Here is a 19,336-nt window from a genome sequence, read left to right as displayed (position 1 = left end):
GTAACCTAGCAGTCAAGGAGAGTGGACTGCAATGTACATGCCTGAACAATGACAACTTCACTGCACTAGTCAGTGGGGGTGGTAGACGCCATTAAGTGAGCATGTATACTATGTGTGGCCGTCCCATTCAAAATGACTGAGCAAGTAGAGCAACGAATCTGCATCAAATTTCATGTTAAACTTGAACATTCCTCTGTGGAAACTATTTGGATGATTCAGAAGGCTGCAGCTATGGGCAACTGGTGATTGGCAGCTTCATCACGACAACATGCCTACTCACGCATCATGTCTCATGCAGTTTACTGGTGAAACGTCAAATCACCTAGGTGATTCAGCCCCTCTACAGCCCAGACTGGGCACCCTCTGACTTCTGGCTTTCCCCCAAACTGAAATCACCTTTGAAAGGGAAGAGATTTTAGACTAATGGTGAGATTCAGGAAAATACAATAGGGCAGCTGATGGGCAGAATGGGAGAACTGTGTGAGGTCCCAAGGTGCCTACTTTGAAGGTGACTGAGGTGTCATTGTCCTATGTACAATGCTTCTTGTATCTTGTATCTCCTTCAATAAATGTCTTTATTTTTCATATTACATGGCTGGATGCCTTCTGGACAGACCTTGTGTGTGTGTGTATAATTTGTCTGTCCATATAAACCATATTAATGGTTGGAATACTCAATGACATCAAGATGTTAATTCTTTCCAAAATTATTTATAGATTAACATAATTTCAGTAAAAATTCTAAAAAGCTTTTTTCCACCTTAGAACTTTATAAAGTGACTCCAAAATTATATAGATGTGCAAACATCTAAGCTAGCCAAGACATTCTTGAAGAACACAAGGTGAGGGGGCTTCCTCTACCAGATATCAAGATGTTATAAAGCTATAACAAATCATTTATCACAGTGATGGCACTATAGGTCCCTAGGGGAAAGATGTGCTATTCAGTAAGTGGTGCTTCTCCATATGGGAAAAAATAGAATTCCTACCTTATACCACATATATATTTTAATTATAAAACTTTGGGATGACAATATAGGAGAAATTCTTTATGACCTTGGCATATACAGGCTTTCTAAAACCAGACAAAACTTCCATTAACTCTAAGGGAAAAGACTGATAAATCTGACCACATTAAAACTAAGGATTCCACTCTGACTGGTGTGGCTCGGTTGGTTGGGTATCATCCCGCAAAGTGAAAAGTTGCTGGTTTGGTTATTGGTCAGTGCACCTGCCTGGGCTGTAGGTATAGTTCCTGGTCTGGGTGAGTACAAGAGGCAACTGATTGATGTCTTTCTCTCACAGTGAAATTTCTCTCCCTCTTTTTCTCCCTCCCTTCCCTTCTCTCTAAAAATAAATAAATAAAATATTTTAAAAATAAAACTAATTTTTAAAAAAGTAAGAATTTCTATTTATCAAAAACAACATGGCTCTTGCTGGTGTGACTTGGTTGGTGTGTCCTCCCATACACCAACAGGTTGCAGGTTTGATTCCTGGTCAGGACACGTATCTAGGTTGCTGGTTCAATCCCTGATTAGGGAGCCTACAAGAGGTAACCAATCGATGTTTCTCTCATGCTTCCATATTTTTTCTCTCTCTCTTTCTCTTTCTCTCTCTCTCTCTGCCCCTTTCTCTCTCTCAAATAAAAGCAATGAAAAAAATCTCAGGAGATGGTTGAAAAAAAACATGTTAAAAATGTGAGAAGACAAACCACAGACCTGGAGAAGATATTTGCAATATATATATATAATTAGCAAGGAACTAGTATACAGAATATGTAAAGAATTCCTATTATCTGAAAAGGAAAGCAAATCATCTATTTTTAAATGGGTAGACATGGATGGAACTTTTACAGAGAAAGAATCCCAGATGGGTTACAGCATATGAATAGATGTTCAACCTCATTAGTAGTCAAAGCAATGCAAACTAAAACCACAATAAGGCATCATTTCACACCTGCCAGATTGACCAAAAATAAATAAAAAAATGATAATAGGAAGCGTCGGTAAGGGCATAAAACAAGAATTTTTATCACTGTTGGCAAGAATGTGGATGATTCAACCATAGTGAGGAAGAGTTTCATATTACCTAGTTAAGTTGGACACGAGCATATCCGTTCAAGCAACTAGACTCCTAGATTAGACTCTGGACTTCCAGAATGTTAGAGCAGTATTCTCTTAGTAGCAAAAACTGAAACAACCCGAAGTCCATCAATAATAGAATGAAGAAATAAATGGGTTATACAAAAATGAAAATAAGTGAGTCCACAGCTTTCAACATCTACACAAATGGCTCTCAAAAATAACGTTGAAAGAGAAAACAAGGTGCAGAAGAATAGATACAGTATGATTTCACTTACAAAAAGGCAAAAAACTAAACAACGTATTGTTCAGTGATGGCGAAATGGAGCATGTGATTGAGAAGGGAAACGGGGCAAGACAACGTTTTATTGCATGAACGCTTGAATTACCTGGATATATGTGGTCACTACAGCCATAAATGTGGGTGAGACGGCCCAGGAAGATAGAGCAGAATAAGAGGAAAAGGGAACATGAACACTTGAAGGGGCTAGTGAAGGAGGAAGTTGCTAAGGCCTGTTAAGGAATCCTATGAACGATGGGAGGAGAGATTGGAGAGTGGGAAGCCAAGGGCACATAGGTGGGTCGGGATGCAGGCCAAAGCACATCTGTTGGACTCAGCGTATACCGTATACCATTTATTTAAAGGTTTTAAGCACAAAAATTCTACGAAGCGTTTAATGATTTAAACACATGTAGTAAAAGTATAAAAACGCATACAAACTTACCTAAACTCAGGATAATGGTTTGGTTTGGAAGAGGGTGGAAGGTCTGTAATTCTAGCTAGTTGACAAATTGCAAATTATCATATAATCTGTGTGGTAGATATCATTTGGCACATTTTACAGATGAGGAAATTGAGGCTCAGGGAAATGAACTGGTTGTAATTTCAATTCCACTCGATTTTGACATCTAATTCACTGCCGAACGAAAGAAAGGACCTTCCTTTGCTCACAGGTTCCCTTCCTGACCCACGAGGGATAAAACCTGCTGTCTTCACTGCGGAGGTCGAAGTTCCGCACTTGGTCCCGCCCTTGTGCGTTGGGCCCCGCCCCGGAGGGCTCAGTCCTAGAGGGACATGAATATGCAAATAGTGGAAGATATTTAAAGGCGCGGGCGCCAGACGCAGACCTCTCACTGTCGCAGCCCGCCCTGTTCCGATATCCTCTCTGAGGCCCGGCCCCCTTCGCCTGTGTCTATCACTATCACTCCGTGTGGAGTAGCAGTCAGCATGTCGGACAAACTGCCCTACAAAGTCGGTGAGTTCCAAGATATGCAGGTTTTGTACACCTTGGGGCCTATACGGCAGAGGCCGCCGAGACGAAGGCGGGGGGCTCTAGACCCCTTTGAATCGCTTGGCTGGGCGCGATCCTGGCTGCGCGAGGCTGCCTGGGAGTTGGAGTTTTTGCGCCGCGTCCAGCTGGTTGTTGTAGGGTGCTGCGGACTACAAATCCCGGGATATCTCGCGATGCCCTGTGCAGCGGCGCGGACAGCGGATCCGCTAAGCGCCGGCGTGTTTAGCATAGAGGTCTTTAGGGCAGGCTGGGAGTGCGCACCTGGCGGCAGACTGGGACCGCTGGCAAATGCCAGAACCTGCACTAGGAGGTCCGGAAGCAACTTCCGGGGTCCGGACCGGCCTCTTGGCCACCTGGGTGGTCCTAGACAACAGCTGGTCCCTCTCTGAGCCTCCTACAGGGAAGGCGAGGGCACTGGAGCCCCAAAAGGCCGGTGAAGAGAGGCTTGGAGAAGGAGCCCAAGGCCGCCACTGGTCCGTTTGCAAGGGACTTTAGGCTTGTTACTCAACCTCTGGGGTCACCCGTCTGGCCAAGAGGGACAGCCCTGCAGAGAATCTGGAAGAAAATTTGGAGTGGTTAGAAAAATCCTTCCTGCTGTCCTATGGATTGAAGCTGATGTACATCATGATAGTTTACGTTTACTGAGCGTTTACTGGGGGCTGGGCTCCACCTTCTGCCTTTATTCCAGATTAATTCATTTTATTCTCTTCCTCGTTTTATGGTGAGTGTACTGAGACACAGGCAATAAAGGTAACTTGCCCACAATCTTACAGCTGGGACGAGGTGGAGCAGTATACGAATCCAGGCCCTGTAGGGGCACTTGGAACAACACTAATGAAGTTTCAGCAAAAACCGGTTCAGACTGATTAATAAGTTTTAAAGTAAATTCAAGACAACCTTACACCCGGAATAAGGCACCAACATTTATGGAGCACTTGTATATCTGGTGATTTGCATGTGTTTACAGAATAATCTTGAAGAGGTGAATTTTATCCCATTACACTGTACAGTTTAAGAAGCTGGGGCTTTAATGGGAAGTGATTTGCAGAGATTGTGTGAAATACAGGTGACCGTGTACAACAAGGGTCCATGTATATGCGGCTTTTTTCAATAAATACACAGTTGGCCCTTTATGTCTTTGGGTTTCACATTCATGGTATTTTCCCATCAGTAGTTGGTGGAATCTGCCCATGCAGAGGGCCAACTGAATGTATTGTTCTATGCCATTTTATATGAGGGACTTGAGCATCCATGGATTTTGGTATCTACATGGGTGGGTTCTGGAACCAATCCCCTATGGATACCAAGGGATGACTGAAGTTTGGGGGGAGTCAGAAGTTACACCCAGATTTTTGGCTGAGCAGGGTCATTGCCTCTAATCCCTGCGTTATTCAAGGGTCAATTGTAATAACTTATCAGTAGTAGCTCATGAAGTTAAGTAGTGGCCAGAGTAGACTGTCGTCCCCATTCTGTGGATGATTAAACTGAAGCCCAGAAAGTTTAAATCGAGGTCACGTTAGTGGCTGAGTTGAAATAGAGACTATGAAGAGAACGATGGTGGGTCAGGGTTGAGGACATCAAGTTGCATAGGAGGAGAGAAGGCTGCATGTGGAAGTGAGATAGCTTGGCTGGATAGAGTTGGAGGGAGGAATCCCCCATTGAGAAGGGCATACTGTCCCAGACTTTGCCCATATGACATCTTTAATCCTCAGGACTCAGCAAGGTTTGGGATGATTATTCCCACTTTTATAGATGAAGAAACTGAGGCTCAGAGAGGATCTTGCTATTCCTCTTGGCTTGTCCGGGCACAGGTGTTCCTGCAACTTTTTCAAGTCCTCAACTCCTGCAGGACCAAAAGCCCCGGAGCTTGGAGTACCAGACCTCCCTTGCCCTCCGGGTTGAGGGGTCCATGGAAAATCTGGAGCTGGCAGTTACCATGAGGGGAGTGGAGTTATTTTTAGCTAGAGGGACAGATGGTGATGGAGGGGAGTGGAGCTCAGCAGGATAGGACAGCAGCCATTGTCCACTACTGCTGGGCCCCTCTCAAGAGCCTAGGGAAGGCCTCTGGCTCTAGCTCTTCCTGGCTACCAGTCCCACTTCTGCCACTGACTGGCTGTGGAACCTGGGGCAAACCCCTCTCCAGGCCCTGTCCTCATTGGTAAATGCTGCAAGTTGTACTGGGTTTAGATTTGTTTCTTTTTTGTATTGTGCCAGTCCCTTTCATGGACTTTCTCTTATTCAGTCCTAATAACAGATATGGTCAGTAAACATTTGATGACCACTTTTCTGTGCCAGGCCCTGCTGGGAACTGGACATACAAAGGTGACTCAAGGATGAGGTTGGGACAGACTTGTACACAGGTAATGTAGTATCATTGTCCCCATTTTATAAGTGAGGAGTCCTGTCCACTTCTGTCTCCACAGCCACCACCCCAGTTCTGGTCAACCTCCTCATAGATCTTCCTGGGTCTCTTGCTCCATAGATACATGCAGCAAACAAAAGGGTCTTTTGAAAAGACAAACTAGTCATGATATTGTACAGTACTTCCCCTTAGAATTCTGTAGTCTTCCCCCTTCCTGGGAATAAAATCCCGACTTATCCTGCTCCCTCTACTAGAGTCACCCTGGTTCACTCCGTTCCTCCAGCAGGAATATACCAGTTCTTTCCTAGGTCCAGGTTTTTGCTGAGCACCTACTATGTGCCAAGTCTGTAGTAGGTGCTTGGGGAAGAGCCATCCAGGCTAAGAAAACTGCTTGAGTTAAAGCCCTGAGGTGGGAATGAGCTTAGCTTGTCCAAAGGCCACCAGTAAGCAGATCCAAGTGGTTAAGCAGCAAGGAGGGGGGAAAAGAAGGTGGGGAGGTGGGTGGACAAGCTCGGCAGTCCTGTGGGTAGGGCCTTGAGGCCAAGTGAGGAGTTGGGATTTTATTCATGGGTTAGGGGAAGCCATTGGAGGTTTTTCACTTTCAAAGAAGGGTGGAAGTGAGATAATGTAAATTTTATAAAGCTCATAATAGTATCCTTTTTTCCTGCCTGAGAAGTTGGACAAATTTGAGACATTAGGGTACAGATACAAGCCAAAATAAAACTTCATTACTAATAGCATTGGAGCCAGAGGATGTAGATTAGTGTCAAAGTCTAATGATCCTGCTAACTGAACCCCAAAATTCAGTTACACATCCATTTCAGGTGAGGTGGGCCTGGGTAGGTCTCTGTGGAAGAACATGCTTCCGGCAGGCAGGGTGACTGGTGCTTATTTGCTAAAGAAGGGAGAGATGAACTGAGCATGCCCAGTTTATCCTCCCAAGTTTACTAATCAGACAAGTCACTCCACCTCCCTTGGGACAGAGAGGAGCCAAGAGTGTCACTTACACAAATGAGTTCTCTCCATGGGGAAACATCAGGAGTGGGGGAGAAGCATTTTCATACCTTTAAGGAGACCAAAGAACTGTGCTGAATCCAAGGTGTTAAGTAATGTCACTTATAAGTGTTGAAGTCAGCAAGAGTGATGATGTGGAAGATGGATGGATAGCGGAACTAAAGCCTTTAGGGAATGAGGAGGTTGGTAGGTGGCAGCAGAAAGGGTAGTGGGAAGTGAGTGAGTGAGTGTGTGTGTGTGTGTGTGTGTATGCTGATAGATAATTTTTCAAGGGGGTACTTACCTGTGTTATTTACATGTACCTGTGCGATTCTTTGACTAAATGTTCTCCCAGAAGACTGAGCTGAGGTTAGCTAGGGATCTATCATGCCTTTCTATTTTGACTGCCTCAGCTCTACAGATCCTTGTTGAATGAGTGAGAGTCAGTGACTAGATTGCTCAGCCTGGTTGATGGGGTGAGCTGCTCATGGAACTGCTGGCCATCTTGCCCCTGCAGCCGACATCAGCCTGGCCTCTTGGGGACGCAAGGCCCTGGACATCGCGGAGAACGAAATGCCGGGCCTGATGCGCATGCGGGAGATGTACTCAGCTTCCAAGCCACTGAAGGGCGCCCGCATCGCTGGCTGCCTGCACATGACTGTTGAGACAGCTGTCCTCATTGAGACCCTCATCGCCCTGGGTGCTGAGGTGAGGCTGCAGCTGTTCTGTGCAAAGTGGGAAATCCAGTGTGGTGCCTCCTCAGGCCCAGCTTGGACACCCAGGCTTGTCACAGTGTTGTCACTTTTTGTGGTTACTGTTGTGCAGATTCTTTTTCTGACTGGGAAGATAGCATCTAACTGCCCTCAATTCACATACTCCTGGTTGAGGAGCTCTGTTGGAAAAAATTTAGCCCCAGTATCCAACTGAGTCGTGAAAGAACCAGCTCTCATTGGCCCTCCTAGGGTTGTATGCCTGTCCTGGGCCAATCAAAGCTGCCAGAAGTATGGTGTTCTAATTGGTTCAGCCTGGGTCATGTGTGCATGATTGACAGCTCTTCTAAACTCTTTAGGAGTTTCCAAACTAGATATATTCCTAAAGAGGGCAGGGCATAGCAGCCAAAACCAACTAACAGACTACACTAGAGTTCAGTTCTAGGACCTCCTCTTTCTTTTCAACATTCACATTCTTGGTGATCTGATTTTATGGTTTTAAATACTATCGACATGGTGATGACTCCCAGAAAAATGTACCAGCCTAGACTTCTCCCCAGAGCTCCAGACTTTCATATTCAGTAGCTGATGTGTTATATCCACTAGGAGATCTAATAGACATACCAACCTCAGCATGTCCAAACAGATTCATGATTTCATAGGCCACTCCCCACCCCCTTTCTGCAGTCTTTCCCACATAAGCAAATAGAAATTAAGCCTTCCAGGTTTTCTTAGTTCAAGAACCTGGGGTCATCACTGACTCTTCTTTCTCTCTCACTCCCACAACTAATCCTGCAGAAAATCTGGTCAGCTTAGCCATCAGAGTACACCCATTATCACCTCCACTGCTACTGTTACATCTCTAGTCTGGCCTCTTACGACAGCTTCTTCACCTGTCTCCTTGCTTCCTTGTGAGCCTGTTCTCCACAGCACCAGAGTGATGTTTTACAACATAAGTTGGGCCTTGTCACTGCTTTGGCATCCATGCATTCACCAGGGCCCCTACTCTACGTTCACAGAGCTGGGTGGGCCTAGATCACAAGTCTGTCACCTCTAGCACCAGGGCTTTTCCTTATCCTTGTCTAGTGACCCTAGTGCTTCTGTGACCACAGTCTGTCTTGCTGGCTCTTCTAGGTGCAGTGGTCCAGCTGCAACATCTTCTCCACCCAGGACCATGCAGCAGCTGCCATTGCCAAGGCTGGCATTCCAGGTGAGTCCTGCTTGCTGCTGGAGTAGGGGTTTTGCTTCTCCATGTTTGCTTCATTGACTCCTACAGTGTCAAGACTTCCTTGTGGCACGGGGGAGGAGTCATGGCCACATAATCCTAACCTAATGACCCATAGGAAAGAGCTGTTTTGCCCTGCTGTCATCTAAAATTCTATGGGAAGTGCTTATTGTCCCTGCTTAAGTCATGTGATCAACAAGGGCAGAATTTCGTGGTTGGGAACCATTGGTGTGGAGGAGGGGAAGTTCCTTAAAGAAAGAAAGTGGGTCCATTTCCAAAAGAATTGGAGAGGACTACTGGTCAGAAAAAGAGCCCCAGAGGTTCATTGCCTGGGGTCTGATGGTGTAGAGGCTGGGGAATGACCAGAACTAGTAGGAAGAACTTTCATAAGCCTGCTGGAGAAATTGGCATGTGTTTTCCTGGGCCTGTGGAGGGGAGTGCTTAGCTCTGATGGTGATTAAGTAGGACATTCATTAGTCCTAACTAGCCTCAGACGGAAAGGAAAGGATCGGGAGGATCCGTCCAGAGACTTACCGGAACTGGATAGGTATGTCTCCCATTTCTCAGCCTTTGGTTGGGCTTCATGGACCTTTTCTGGGAAATGCTTTGTTTTGAAGACTATTGTCTGCCACAGTTAGGCAGAAGGGTAGCTTTCCCTGCTTGGCTAGTGGCCTTTGTTCATAGGAAGTTCATGGGAGCCCTAAATACATGTCCTAGTCATACCATGTGATGGGGGGAGCCTGAACTGGCAGTAATGTCTGGCACAGAGAAAGTGTTCCATACATAGTAGCTGCTATTAGTAATTTTTTGTCCAGACTTTCCCTGAGACCACCTACCACAGAGACTGTGGAGCCCTCAGGTCATTTCAGTGCAGAACAGTCCTTAGATCTTGCCTTACTTGTCCCCCTGAGTTTGCTGCCCTGCCTCTGCAGCACCCCGTCCCAGCACTTTGAGTTGGAACCTGATCAGTGGGTAGATGCTCCAGTCCTTGGGGCCCAGATAGAAGGGGATAGGAAAGTAAATAATTATTTCCAGTTACCTGTATCTGGCCTCCATCCTACTTAATCCATACTGTTTTCCCCATTCACAGATGAGGAAATTGAGGCTCAGAGAGGTGAGGGGTGATTTGCCCAAAGTCACGCAGATGGGAAGTGCAGAGGCAGGATTTGAATTTAGATCTCTCTGGTTCCCAGTTGTGTTCTTACTACTGCTGAGTCCTTGGAGGGGCTGGAGGTGGCTGGGCATGGGAATTAGGGAGGAGGTAGTATTGGCCCAGGTAGTTTCCCTGAAGCAGGTACCAGTGAGGAAGGCAGACCCTGATGTGCCACTCACCCCCTAGTGTATGCCTGGAAGGGTGAAACAGATGAAGAATACCTGTGGTGTATTGAGCAGACTTTGTACTTCAAGGATGGGCCTCTCAACATGATTCTGGACGATGGCGGTGATCTCACCAACCTCATCCACACCAAGTACCCACAGCTCTTGTCAGGTGAGTAGGGTGGATGGGTAGGCTGGGTGTCGGCAGTGTAGATGGACTGCTGCTTGCCCATGAGAATGCAGCAGGCCTGGCAGGATTCCCAGCACCTCAAGCAGCAGATTCTGTGAAAGATAGGAGAATGGCAGGTCCCTGCAGGCATGCTGGGGCCTGGCCTCCTGACTTCTGATGGTGTGGGACTTGGATGGCAGGGTGGGGGCAGGGGGCCTGGCTGAGATGGTGGTTCAAGAGGAAGCATAAGTCAGGGCTGGGAATGAGTCAGCTTTGTTAAAACCAGTGCAGAGAGGAAAGTGGGGTGAAGGAGGCAGTGAGTGCAAAGGCCCTAAGGCAAGAAAGGACTGACTCAGGAAACAGGAAGCCAGCATAGTAGTTTCCTTCACTGAAGGGAGTATTATAGGATGTGGCTGGAACTTTAGTGAAGGCCAGATGTATGAGTACTTAATAGGTTAAAAGAATTTGGCTTGAGCCTTGGCTGGTGTAACTTAGTTGGAGCATCATCCTGTAGACCAAATGGTTGCAGGTTCAATTCCAGTCAAGGCACATACCCAGGTTGCAGGTTCAATCCCTGGTCAGGGTACAAATGAGAAGGCAACCAACTGATGTTTCTCTCTCCCTTTCTCTCTCCTCTTGTTCCTCCCTCTCTGAAAACAACGAAAAATTGTCCTCGAGTGAGGCTAAATAAATAAATACATAAAAGAGTTTGGCCTGATCTTGAGATCAAATAGAAATAATTGGAGCATTTAGAAAATATTTCTCTGAAAATGTACATGTTCAAAATGCCTGCTGTGTGGAGGATGGGTTGTGGCTGGGAGGTCAGGCAAGCGATGATGGCAGCAGGGACTGGGCAGTGGCAGTGGCAATGGAGAGTTCAGAAGTGGTTGGGCGGTTTGGGAGTGTCCTGGTGATGGATGATTGTGTGAACTGTGGTACCAGTCACAGGTATGAACCCAGAAGGAGGAGTGGCTATAGGAGGCAAAGATGAAGGGTTTGGGTCAGTTAAGGTAGAGGCTCTTGGGGCTTCATTCCAGAAGGCCCCTCCCTCCTGGCCAGTCCCTTGGGCAGCCCCTTCCTGGCCTGAGGCTCACCCCTTCCCTCGTGTTCAGGCATCCGAGGTATCTCTGAGGAAACCACAACGGGGGTCCACAACCTATACAAGATGATGGCTAATGGGATCCTGAAGGTTCCTGCCATCAACGTCAATGACTCCGTCACAAAGGTGAGCCTGTGGGTCAATGACAGCTCTAGTTGTTGGCACTCAGTGCAGCTCAGGAGTAGGACCCCCAGGAGGGCTTCAGGCTAGGGATGTGAAGGTTCATTTAAGGAGAGGAAGGAGGTTGTAGACTGAGGGCAACCAGTACATTAAAGAGGAGAAGAACTATACAGTAAGAACTAGGCATCAAGAACTTTAAAGTGAAGCGGATTCTCTTTCTGGGCAATCTCTCCTAGTAATTGAACCTGAAGAAGCCTTCGGGACCAGCAGAGAAAGCCTAGCAAGAAGGTCTTGGGGCTGATTACGGGGAGAGGCATATGAGGACATTAGCTGGTGGGAAGAAGTCATAGATGGCTTAGGTGCTAGGAGAGGGTCTGAGGCCCCAGGGCCTTGCCTGTCCCTATCGTCCCCTTGCTCCCTCTCCTTTCAGAGCAAATTTGACAACCTCTATGGCTGCCGGGAGTCCCTCTTGGATGGCATCAAGCGGGCCACAGACGTGATGATTGCGGGCAAGGTGGCGGTGGTAGCAGGATATGGCGACGTGGGCAAGGGTTGTGCTCAGGCCCTGAGGGGTTTCGGGGCCCGAGTCATCATTACCGAGATTGACCCCATCAACGCACTGCAGGCCGCCATGGAGGGTACGATAGGGTAAGGGATGGCTGTTAGCCACTGGGACCAGAGGAAGGGCAAGGCCACCCTGGATGACCCACAGCCACTGTCTCTGCACAGGCTATGAAGTGACCACTATGGACGAGGCCTGTCGGGAGGGCAACATCTTTGTCACCACCACAGGCTGCATTGACATCATCCTCGGCAGGTAGGTGCCAGGTAGGGGTTTCTGGGGAGTGAGGGAAGGGGTTGGCTTGGGGCTGCTCTTTGTCCCTTTGTCCCTGATGGTCTCCCATGGGTTTGGGCTTCCCATAGACACTTTGAGCAGATGAAGGATGACGCCATCGTGTGTAACATTGGACATTTTGATGTGGAAATTGATGTCAAATGGCTGAATGAGAATGCTGTGGAGAAAGTGAACATCAAGCCCCAGGTGAGAAGCCCCAGCCCTTCCAGCAGGGAGGGCAGATGGAGGGCTGAAGGGGTCATGCTTATGGGCTGGCCACCCAGGGAGGGCAGATGAGGAGGCTCTGGCGACCTGGGCAGCAGGATGGGGGGAAGAGGGCTTGGTTTCAGGGTCACTTAAATCAGAATCTTGGGGGACAAGGCATTCCTTTTTTTAAAGGTCCTGAGATGATTATGACGTGCAGCCAAGGTTTAGCGCCATTGCATTTGACTTACTAAGCATGGTGTTTGAGAACACGGGCTCTGTCCTCAGACTGTCCAGGCTCAGATCGCAGCTACTTCTTAGTGTGTGACTGCAGACAGGTTTAACCCTTTAAATTTTTATTTTTTTATTTGTGAAGTGGGGATAATAGTAGTACTTAAATCATTGCGCTGTTATTAGTTGTCTGTGTATGCGTACATATAGGTATAGTTATATGTATGTTTTTAGCCCAGGGCACGTGGCAATAATAATAATAATGACAATAACAACATTAGTTTAATACTTACTGAGTACCTGGTATGTGCCAAGCCGTGTGTCAAGGGCCTTACAATTCTCTTTAAATTCTCAGAGCAGACCTGTGAGATTTGTAGCTTGATAAATACTGTCTGTTACTGAGTGTGCCAGGGCCTATGCTGGAGGTTATTCCAGGGCAGTCCAGGCCCTTCACAGGCACCGTTGGAAGCGGGGAGGCCTGCCGTACGAGAGTGGGATGACACAGGGGTGGACATTGGGAGCACTGCCCTACCAGCCCTCAGTGCTGCCCTACCCACCTGCAGGTGGACCGCTACCGGCTGAAGAATGGGCGCCGCATCATCCTGCTGGCCGAGGGCCGGCTGGTCAACCTGGGCTGTGCGATGGGGCATCCCAGCTTCGTGATGAGCAACTCCTTCACCAATCAGGTGCTAGCCCAGATTGAACTGTGGACCCATCCGGACAAGTACCCTGTTGGGGTCCACTTCCTACCCAAAAAGGTGGGTACCCACCTCCAACCTTGGGCTCACCACACAAGGTTTGCCAGAGCTCACCTCTCTACCCTCTTAGAGATCCTCACAGGGTATTCCACAGAGCAGAAATCATTCTTTTCATATAATAGAGGAGGAAACTCAGGCCTAAGATAGGGGAATGACTCCCAGAGTGGCTGGACTGGGTGGTGAGAGGAGCATGGGCTTGGTAGGGAGACACACCCCTGTTTAAATCTCAGCCTTACCACCTAGAGGCTAAGTGGGGCAAGTTAATTTCTTTGACATTTATTTTCTCTTCTCCCTCCTTTAAGGATTGTGAGGGTTTCCTTAGATTGGGGGTCACAAACCCACATGCCTACGGGGATTGTGCAGGTGAGCGAGTGAATTGGGGTTGGTGGGGGACTAACAGAAGAGCACATGCCCCAGAGAGGGGTTCACCGACTGTCAGTAACCTGGAACCCAGACCCACTGGGCCAGGGCTCCTGATATTTCAAGAGAAGCCAGATATTAAGATCTTTGTATGAAATACTCCATTTTTAAATATAGGCAACTTGTTGCAGTTTTGAAGAATATCCAGGTGGGTCAACTTGGATATGTCTGCAAGCCATATGCAGCTTGCAGACTGTAGGACTGTGGCCTTGGAACGAGATACCACTAACACACCGAGCTTAGCACCTGACATACTCTGGGTGTGTGGTCGGGGTAACCATGACAGGTCTTCTGACATCAAACCCTGTCCTCTTTCTAACACCCCATACAAGGTGCTGTGTTTTAGTCCTGACTCTTTTTTTTGCTAGTGTCATGGGTGAACGTGGCTTTGCCACATAGCCTGTCTGGGCATCAGTTTCCCTATCAGCTAAATGGTAAGAGTAGCTCTTACTCTCTAGCATTTGGCTACTGGAGAGACTGTGATGGAGTCTCCATTACTATTTCTCTCACCCCTTGAAAGACTGGTCCTGCAAAGTGAGATAGGAAGAGGCCCAGTGTCCTCTCAAGGCCTGAGCCATCTGTCCCCAGAGCCAACCCACTCCTTTCCCCCTAGTTTTCCTTGGACACTTCCCTTGGGCCAGATGTTTTATCCATAAGGGCCCCAAGGGCTGTCCTGTTCTGTGCAGCCTGCCAGGTGCCCAGCCTTGTTGTGGGTTTAAAAAGTCTCATTTGACCTCCAAGTGATCCCACCTGGAGGAAAGATGGCTGTGAATATGGTGAGAAATTGGACAAGCCTTTGAAGTGGGGTCAGTATTGGAAGTAATAAGGCAAAGATCTCATTTCCCACCCCAGCACATGGCCCCCATCCTTACTTCCTTTGTCGAAGGCAAGGCATGGATAGGGGACAAGATACCCCAGCCTTTGTTTCATGCCTCACATTGTGATATGTGGGCCAGGGATTAGGTATCTTGGTTAATAATGACAGAATAGTCGTCATTTATTAAGCTATCGACTTGCACCAAGGAGTCTATCATTGATCTCCGTAATGGCCATGAGAGAGCCATCCTACAAATGAGGAAGCTAAGGTTCAGAGATTGACCTGCTCCCATAGCTGTCGAGTACTGGACCAGGAGTAGAAGCCAGCTCTACTGTCTGTCCAAGTTGTTCACCGTTATGATTCCCTGCCTTTTGAGTGTGGGTACAGAGAGAAAGAAGAAGTGTATTCAGGGCTAGGCCAGGCCGAGATAAAGGAGGATTCAATGTGTACTCCAGGAATTGGAGACCTTCATTATGCCTCCAGGACTAACATGAACGTGGGCCTGGTCTCTGCTCATATCTTTGTTGGACTCTCCCCAGTTTCTTCATCTGTTAAAAAGAAGAATAAATCCTGCCCTCCTTAGGAGTATTTGTGAGAGTCTAATGAGACAGTGGATGTGAAACCACTTGGAAATGTAAAAGTTCTCGGGGCTGGGCTGTGGTCCAAGGCTGTTGTATCATCATAGGATGGAACCTGGGGCATTAGAGATAGAGACCCCACCCAAAGCCAGAAACTGAGAAAGTGAAACATCCTGCCACCGCCACCACGCGCCGCCCCCCAACACACACACAGTTGACCCTTTTCTAAGTGCAAACGCTTTCCCTTCTTTTCAGACCCCTTTTATGCATTTCAGCACTGGTCAGACTTAGAAATTGGCTTTATCTAACCTCAGCCTCTGTCCTCCTTGGTTTCTGCTCCATCTTTTCAAAGCTGCCTTGGAGGCCATAAGTTGGGATGCTTGAGACAAGTTTGGGGGTTTTGGACTAGGGTTCAAATTGTAGCTCTGAGGGTAACTCGCAGTGTGCTCTTGGGCAAGTCATTTTACCTTTCTGAGCCTTGATTTCTACATTTGTTATCTATTGCTAGATAACAACTTAACCCCCAAATTTATGGCTTAAAACAATAAACATTTACTATTTAAGTTTGTGTGGATAAGGAGTTTGAGAGCACTTTGGTGGGGTGGTTCTGACTTGAGGTTCTCCATGAGGTTGCATTCGTCTGAAGGCCAGACTGGGGCTGGAAGAACCACTTCACTGTTGGCAGGAGATCTTAGTTCCTTGATACAAGGGTATCTCTGTAGGACTGGTGAAGTGTCCTCATGAGATGGCAGCTGGCCTTTCCCCAGAGTAAGTGATCCAGGAAAGGAAAGAAGGTAGCTGCAGTGTTTTTTAGGACCTAGTCTCCAAGTCACACACCATTACTTCTGCTTTATTCTGTTCATTAGAAGTGAAGCCCTGGCTGATTTAGCTCAGTGGATTGAGCACGGGCCTGCGAACCACACAATCGCGGTTTGATTCCCAGTCAGGGCACATGCCTGGGTTACAGGCCAGTTCCCAGCAGGGGACTCACGAGAGGCAACCATATATTGATATTTCTCTCCTTCCCTTCCTTTCTAAAGATAAATAAAAAATGAAAAAAAGAAGTTAGTCACTCAAAGGGTGAGGAATTAGGCTCTACCTCTTGAAGGAAGGAGTATTACAAATTTCTAGACAAAGAAGTAAAGGGCATATTCTAAAACAACCACAACTAATTTAATCTGAAAATAAACTCTCTTGGCTATACAGGGTTGGGCAAAAGTAGCTTTACAGTTGTTTGTACGGAAAATAATTTAGTAATTAATAATATAAGAATAAGCTGTGTTTCCTGTACTCACAACCATAAACCTACTTTTGTCCCTCACTATATAATGGAGGAGTCCAAGGTTCAGATAGTGGGCCTAGGGCTTCAGTGTTTATTGGTGCTCTGTGTTTCTCTGTCTCTTACTCTTTTTTTTTAAACATTCATTTCACTTGTCAAATTTTGACAATATTAGCAAGCTGAGACTGATACCTTCCCAGTTTAGGAATCCCAGTGAAATTAGACCCTGTCTCCTCCTGCTATGAAAACTGCTCTGGCTCTGGGCAGTGTGGGTCAGTGGATTGAGTTTTGACTTGCAAACCAATAGGACACTGCTTCAGTTCCCAGTCAGGGCACATGCCTGGGTTGCAGGCCAGGTCCCCAGCTGAGGGCATGCAAGAGGCAACTAATGAATGTTTTTCTCCATGTCTTTCTCTTTCCATTCCCTTCTCTCTAAAAATTAATAAATAAAATCTTCCCTGACTGGTGTGGCTCAGTAGAATGAGCACTGGCTTGAGAACTGAAAGGCTGTGGGTTTGATTCCCCGTGAGGGCACATGCCTGGGTTACAGGCCAAGCCCCCAGCTGGGGATGTGTGAGAGGCAACTAATTGATGTTTCTCTCCTCTTTCTCCCTCCAGTCCCCTCTCCCTAAATTATAAATAAAATCTAAAATAAATAAATGTTCTTTAAAAAAAGAAAAGAAAAATGCCCTAGTTTCTTGGGTTAGTGGAAGGTAAGAAAGGAAATGTGATTGATGGTCCCCCCAGGGTTACTTGGAGGGGAGGGTGTAGAACGACTCCATCTTGAGGAAGAGGACAGTCAAAACCATCACATCTGCTGAGGCTGACTGAGGACAGGATGAGGTAATATGTGTAATACACAGCATATACCCCAACAGAACAGTTCTTACCTCTATTGGCAGCTGGATGCAGGTAAGGGGGTTTCCGCAGCATGGTCCTGATACCACGTCTCCCTGTGTTTCTCCCCAGCTGGACGAAGCAGTGGCTGAAGCTCATCTGAGCAAGCTGAATGTGAAGCTGACCAAGCTGAGTGAGAAGCAGGCCCAGTACCTGGGCATGCCCCGTGATGGCCCCTTTAAGCCAGATCACTACCGCTACTGAGGACCAGGCCTGCCCTTTCTGCCTTCTAGCTGCTCTCCTTGGCCAGGTCCCACCTCTCCTCCCCAAGAGCAAATGGCACCAACTTTGAGAATGGTTTGTTAATGTCCCCCATTGATTCCTTGGGGCTGGTCACTCAGTCTTTGGCCTCTGCTACATCCCTCATACTGTTCCATGTGTGGCAGGGGGAATTGAGAAGTCCCTCTTCAAGCCCTGGTCACCGTGATATACATGGGAACCAAGAGCTCAGGGGTTTTGTAACTGCTCACTCAGTCTTTCCTTAGGCTGGGAGTTGAAAGTGGTGGTCACAGCGCCTGTGCACTTCACTGCCTCTCACCTGGCCTGTGGATGTTGTACCCATGTTCTTGGTTTACAGGTTCACTGGCTCTGCAGCCCATGATGGATGAGAAAGAGCTGTATCAGTGGGCAGGGAGGAACTGGTGGAGTTTGAATGCTCCTGAGAATCTGGCTTAGTGCTGGGCATTCTCTTAAACCTCAGAACAGTGAGGTTGGTACTTTCAGTCCCTATTTTACAGGGGTTATAAAATATACTGTTATGGGATAGCCGAGAAAGGATAAGGGAAGTGACAGCCAGAGGTTGAGAGGGGCCAAAGAATCTTAAAAGCAGGCGTAGGTCTGCTACCACTTTGTAATGGTTCCTATCACAACCCTGGATCAAAAAGAGATTAATTTGGTGTATAATGTTTATTTGTATAATGCTTGTAATGTTTGAGCAGGAAGATAACTAAATAAAAATGTTGGTGCCTAAAAGAAGTTTGAGCCTTTAATTTAGATAATCCACTGCCAGCAATGTCAGCCATGAGCAAGGGGTAATATTTGTGTGCTAATGAAGATATAGGGTGTGGGGTTATAAGGGCTGCGGGCAAACCCTTGGGCCTGGAAGGATGGGTAAAGGGAAGAGAACTCTTACCTTTTTAGGCCTGTCTCTTGTAAACAGCTGTTTTTAACCCTATCTAAGACTCATTTAACAGGTGAATTTAGCCCTTTCTACTTATTATAATTCCTATTTGCATTTATTTTCTCTGCCTTACCAATTTGTGTCCCAATTCATACATTCTTTTTCTCCCCACACCCACTTTGGATTGATCTTTGCAGAACTATTATTTATTGAACACCTACTGGGTGCTGGGGACTTTGTAGTTGATTTTCTCTATTCTCACAAGTTTATTACTAACATCCTAATTTTTTAAAGATTTTATTTATTTGTCTTTAGAGAGGAAGGGAAAGAGAGAGGGGGAGAAATATCAATGTATGGTTGCCTCTTGTGTGTCCCCTGCTGGGAACTGGCCTGCAACCCAGGCATGTGCCCTGACTGGGAATCAAACCGTGATCATGTGGTTCGCAGGCCTGTGCTCAATCCACTGAGCTACACTAGCCAGGGCTACTAACATCCTAATTTTATAGATAAGAATGGAGATTTAGCAAGGTTAAGTGTCTTTCCTAAAATCACACAGTTTATAAGAGGTCTTAGCATGAATGAAATCACAGAAGGGCGGGTAGAAAGTTGGGCTCCCTCCTATGTGCCTAAATGGTCATTTACTGAACCCCTGTTCTGGTCTTGGAAATCAAAGCAAAACAAGAACCCACCTGGGAATGGTAACATGGCAACTGGAAACTACTCTAAGGGTCATCTGCTGGATGGAAGGCCTGATGGGGATGGTTGAGACCCAATGCCAGCCTGCTAGGATCTCAAGGTGGAGGGAGCGGGCAGGCACCCGAACAGCTTT

General features: G+C 47.0%; 1 protein-coding gene across 2 annotated transcripts; it reads left to right on the top strand.

Annotated features, from left to right (window-relative positions):
* Positions 1-3,190: 3,190 nt before the first annotated feature.
* Positions 3,191-18,359, top strand: AHCY (adenosylhomocysteinase). 2 transcript variants are annotated; one of them, XM_037043895.1, is made up of 11 exons: positions 3,194-3,337; positions 6,679-6,853; positions 7,246-7,436; positions 8,573-8,648; positions 10,003-10,152; positions 11,262-11,374; positions 11,799-12,006; positions 12,098-12,185; positions 12,293-12,410; positions 13,202-13,396; positions 17,460-18,359. In XM_037043895.1, the coding sequence occupies exons 2-11, from the start codon at positions 6,760-6,762 to the stop codon at positions 17,589-17,591; spliced, it is 1,365 nt and encodes a 454-aa protein (XP_036899790.1). In that variant the 5' UTR covers positions 3,194-3,337; positions 6,679-6,759; the 3' UTR covers positions 17,592-18,359. The 2 variants fall into 2 exon arrangements, with proteins under 2 accessions (XP_036899791.1, XP_036899790.1); XM_037043896.1 differs by lacking the exon at positions 6,679-6,853 and having other exon boundaries at positions 3,191-3,337.
* Positions 18,360-19,336: the final 977 nt, after the last annotated feature.

Source organism: Sturnira hondurensis, unplaced genomic scaffold, assembly GCF_014824575.4.
Source record: "Sturnira hondurensis isolate 20B ecotype Veracruz unplaced genomic scaffold, ASM1482457v3 Scaffold0004136, whole genome shotgun sequence".
Taxonomy (NCBI): domain Eukaryota; kingdom Metazoa; phylum Chordata; class Mammalia; order Chiroptera; family Phyllostomidae; genus Sturnira; species Sturnira hondurensis.
The sequence above is the reverse complement of the archived record's forward strand: the minus strand, read 5'-3'. Positions and strand labels throughout refer to the sequence as shown.

What these genes read in the sequence shown, in the direction of transcription:
- AHCY (XM_037043895.1), top strand. Translation starts at nt 6,760, where the DNA reads ATGGGGAAACATCAGGAGTGGGGGAGAAGCATTTTCATACCTTTAAGG. An exon ending in TCATCGCCCTGGGTGCTGAG is followed by an intron (nt 7,437 to 8,572) that starts GTGAGGCTGCAG and finishes TGGCTCTTCTAG; the next exon opens with GTGCAGTGGTCCAGCTGCAA. An exon ending in AAGTGAACATCAAGCCCCAG is followed by an intron (nt 12,411 to 13,201) that starts GTGAGAAGCCCC and finishes ACCCACCTGCAG; the next exon opens with GTGGACCGCTACCGGCTGAA.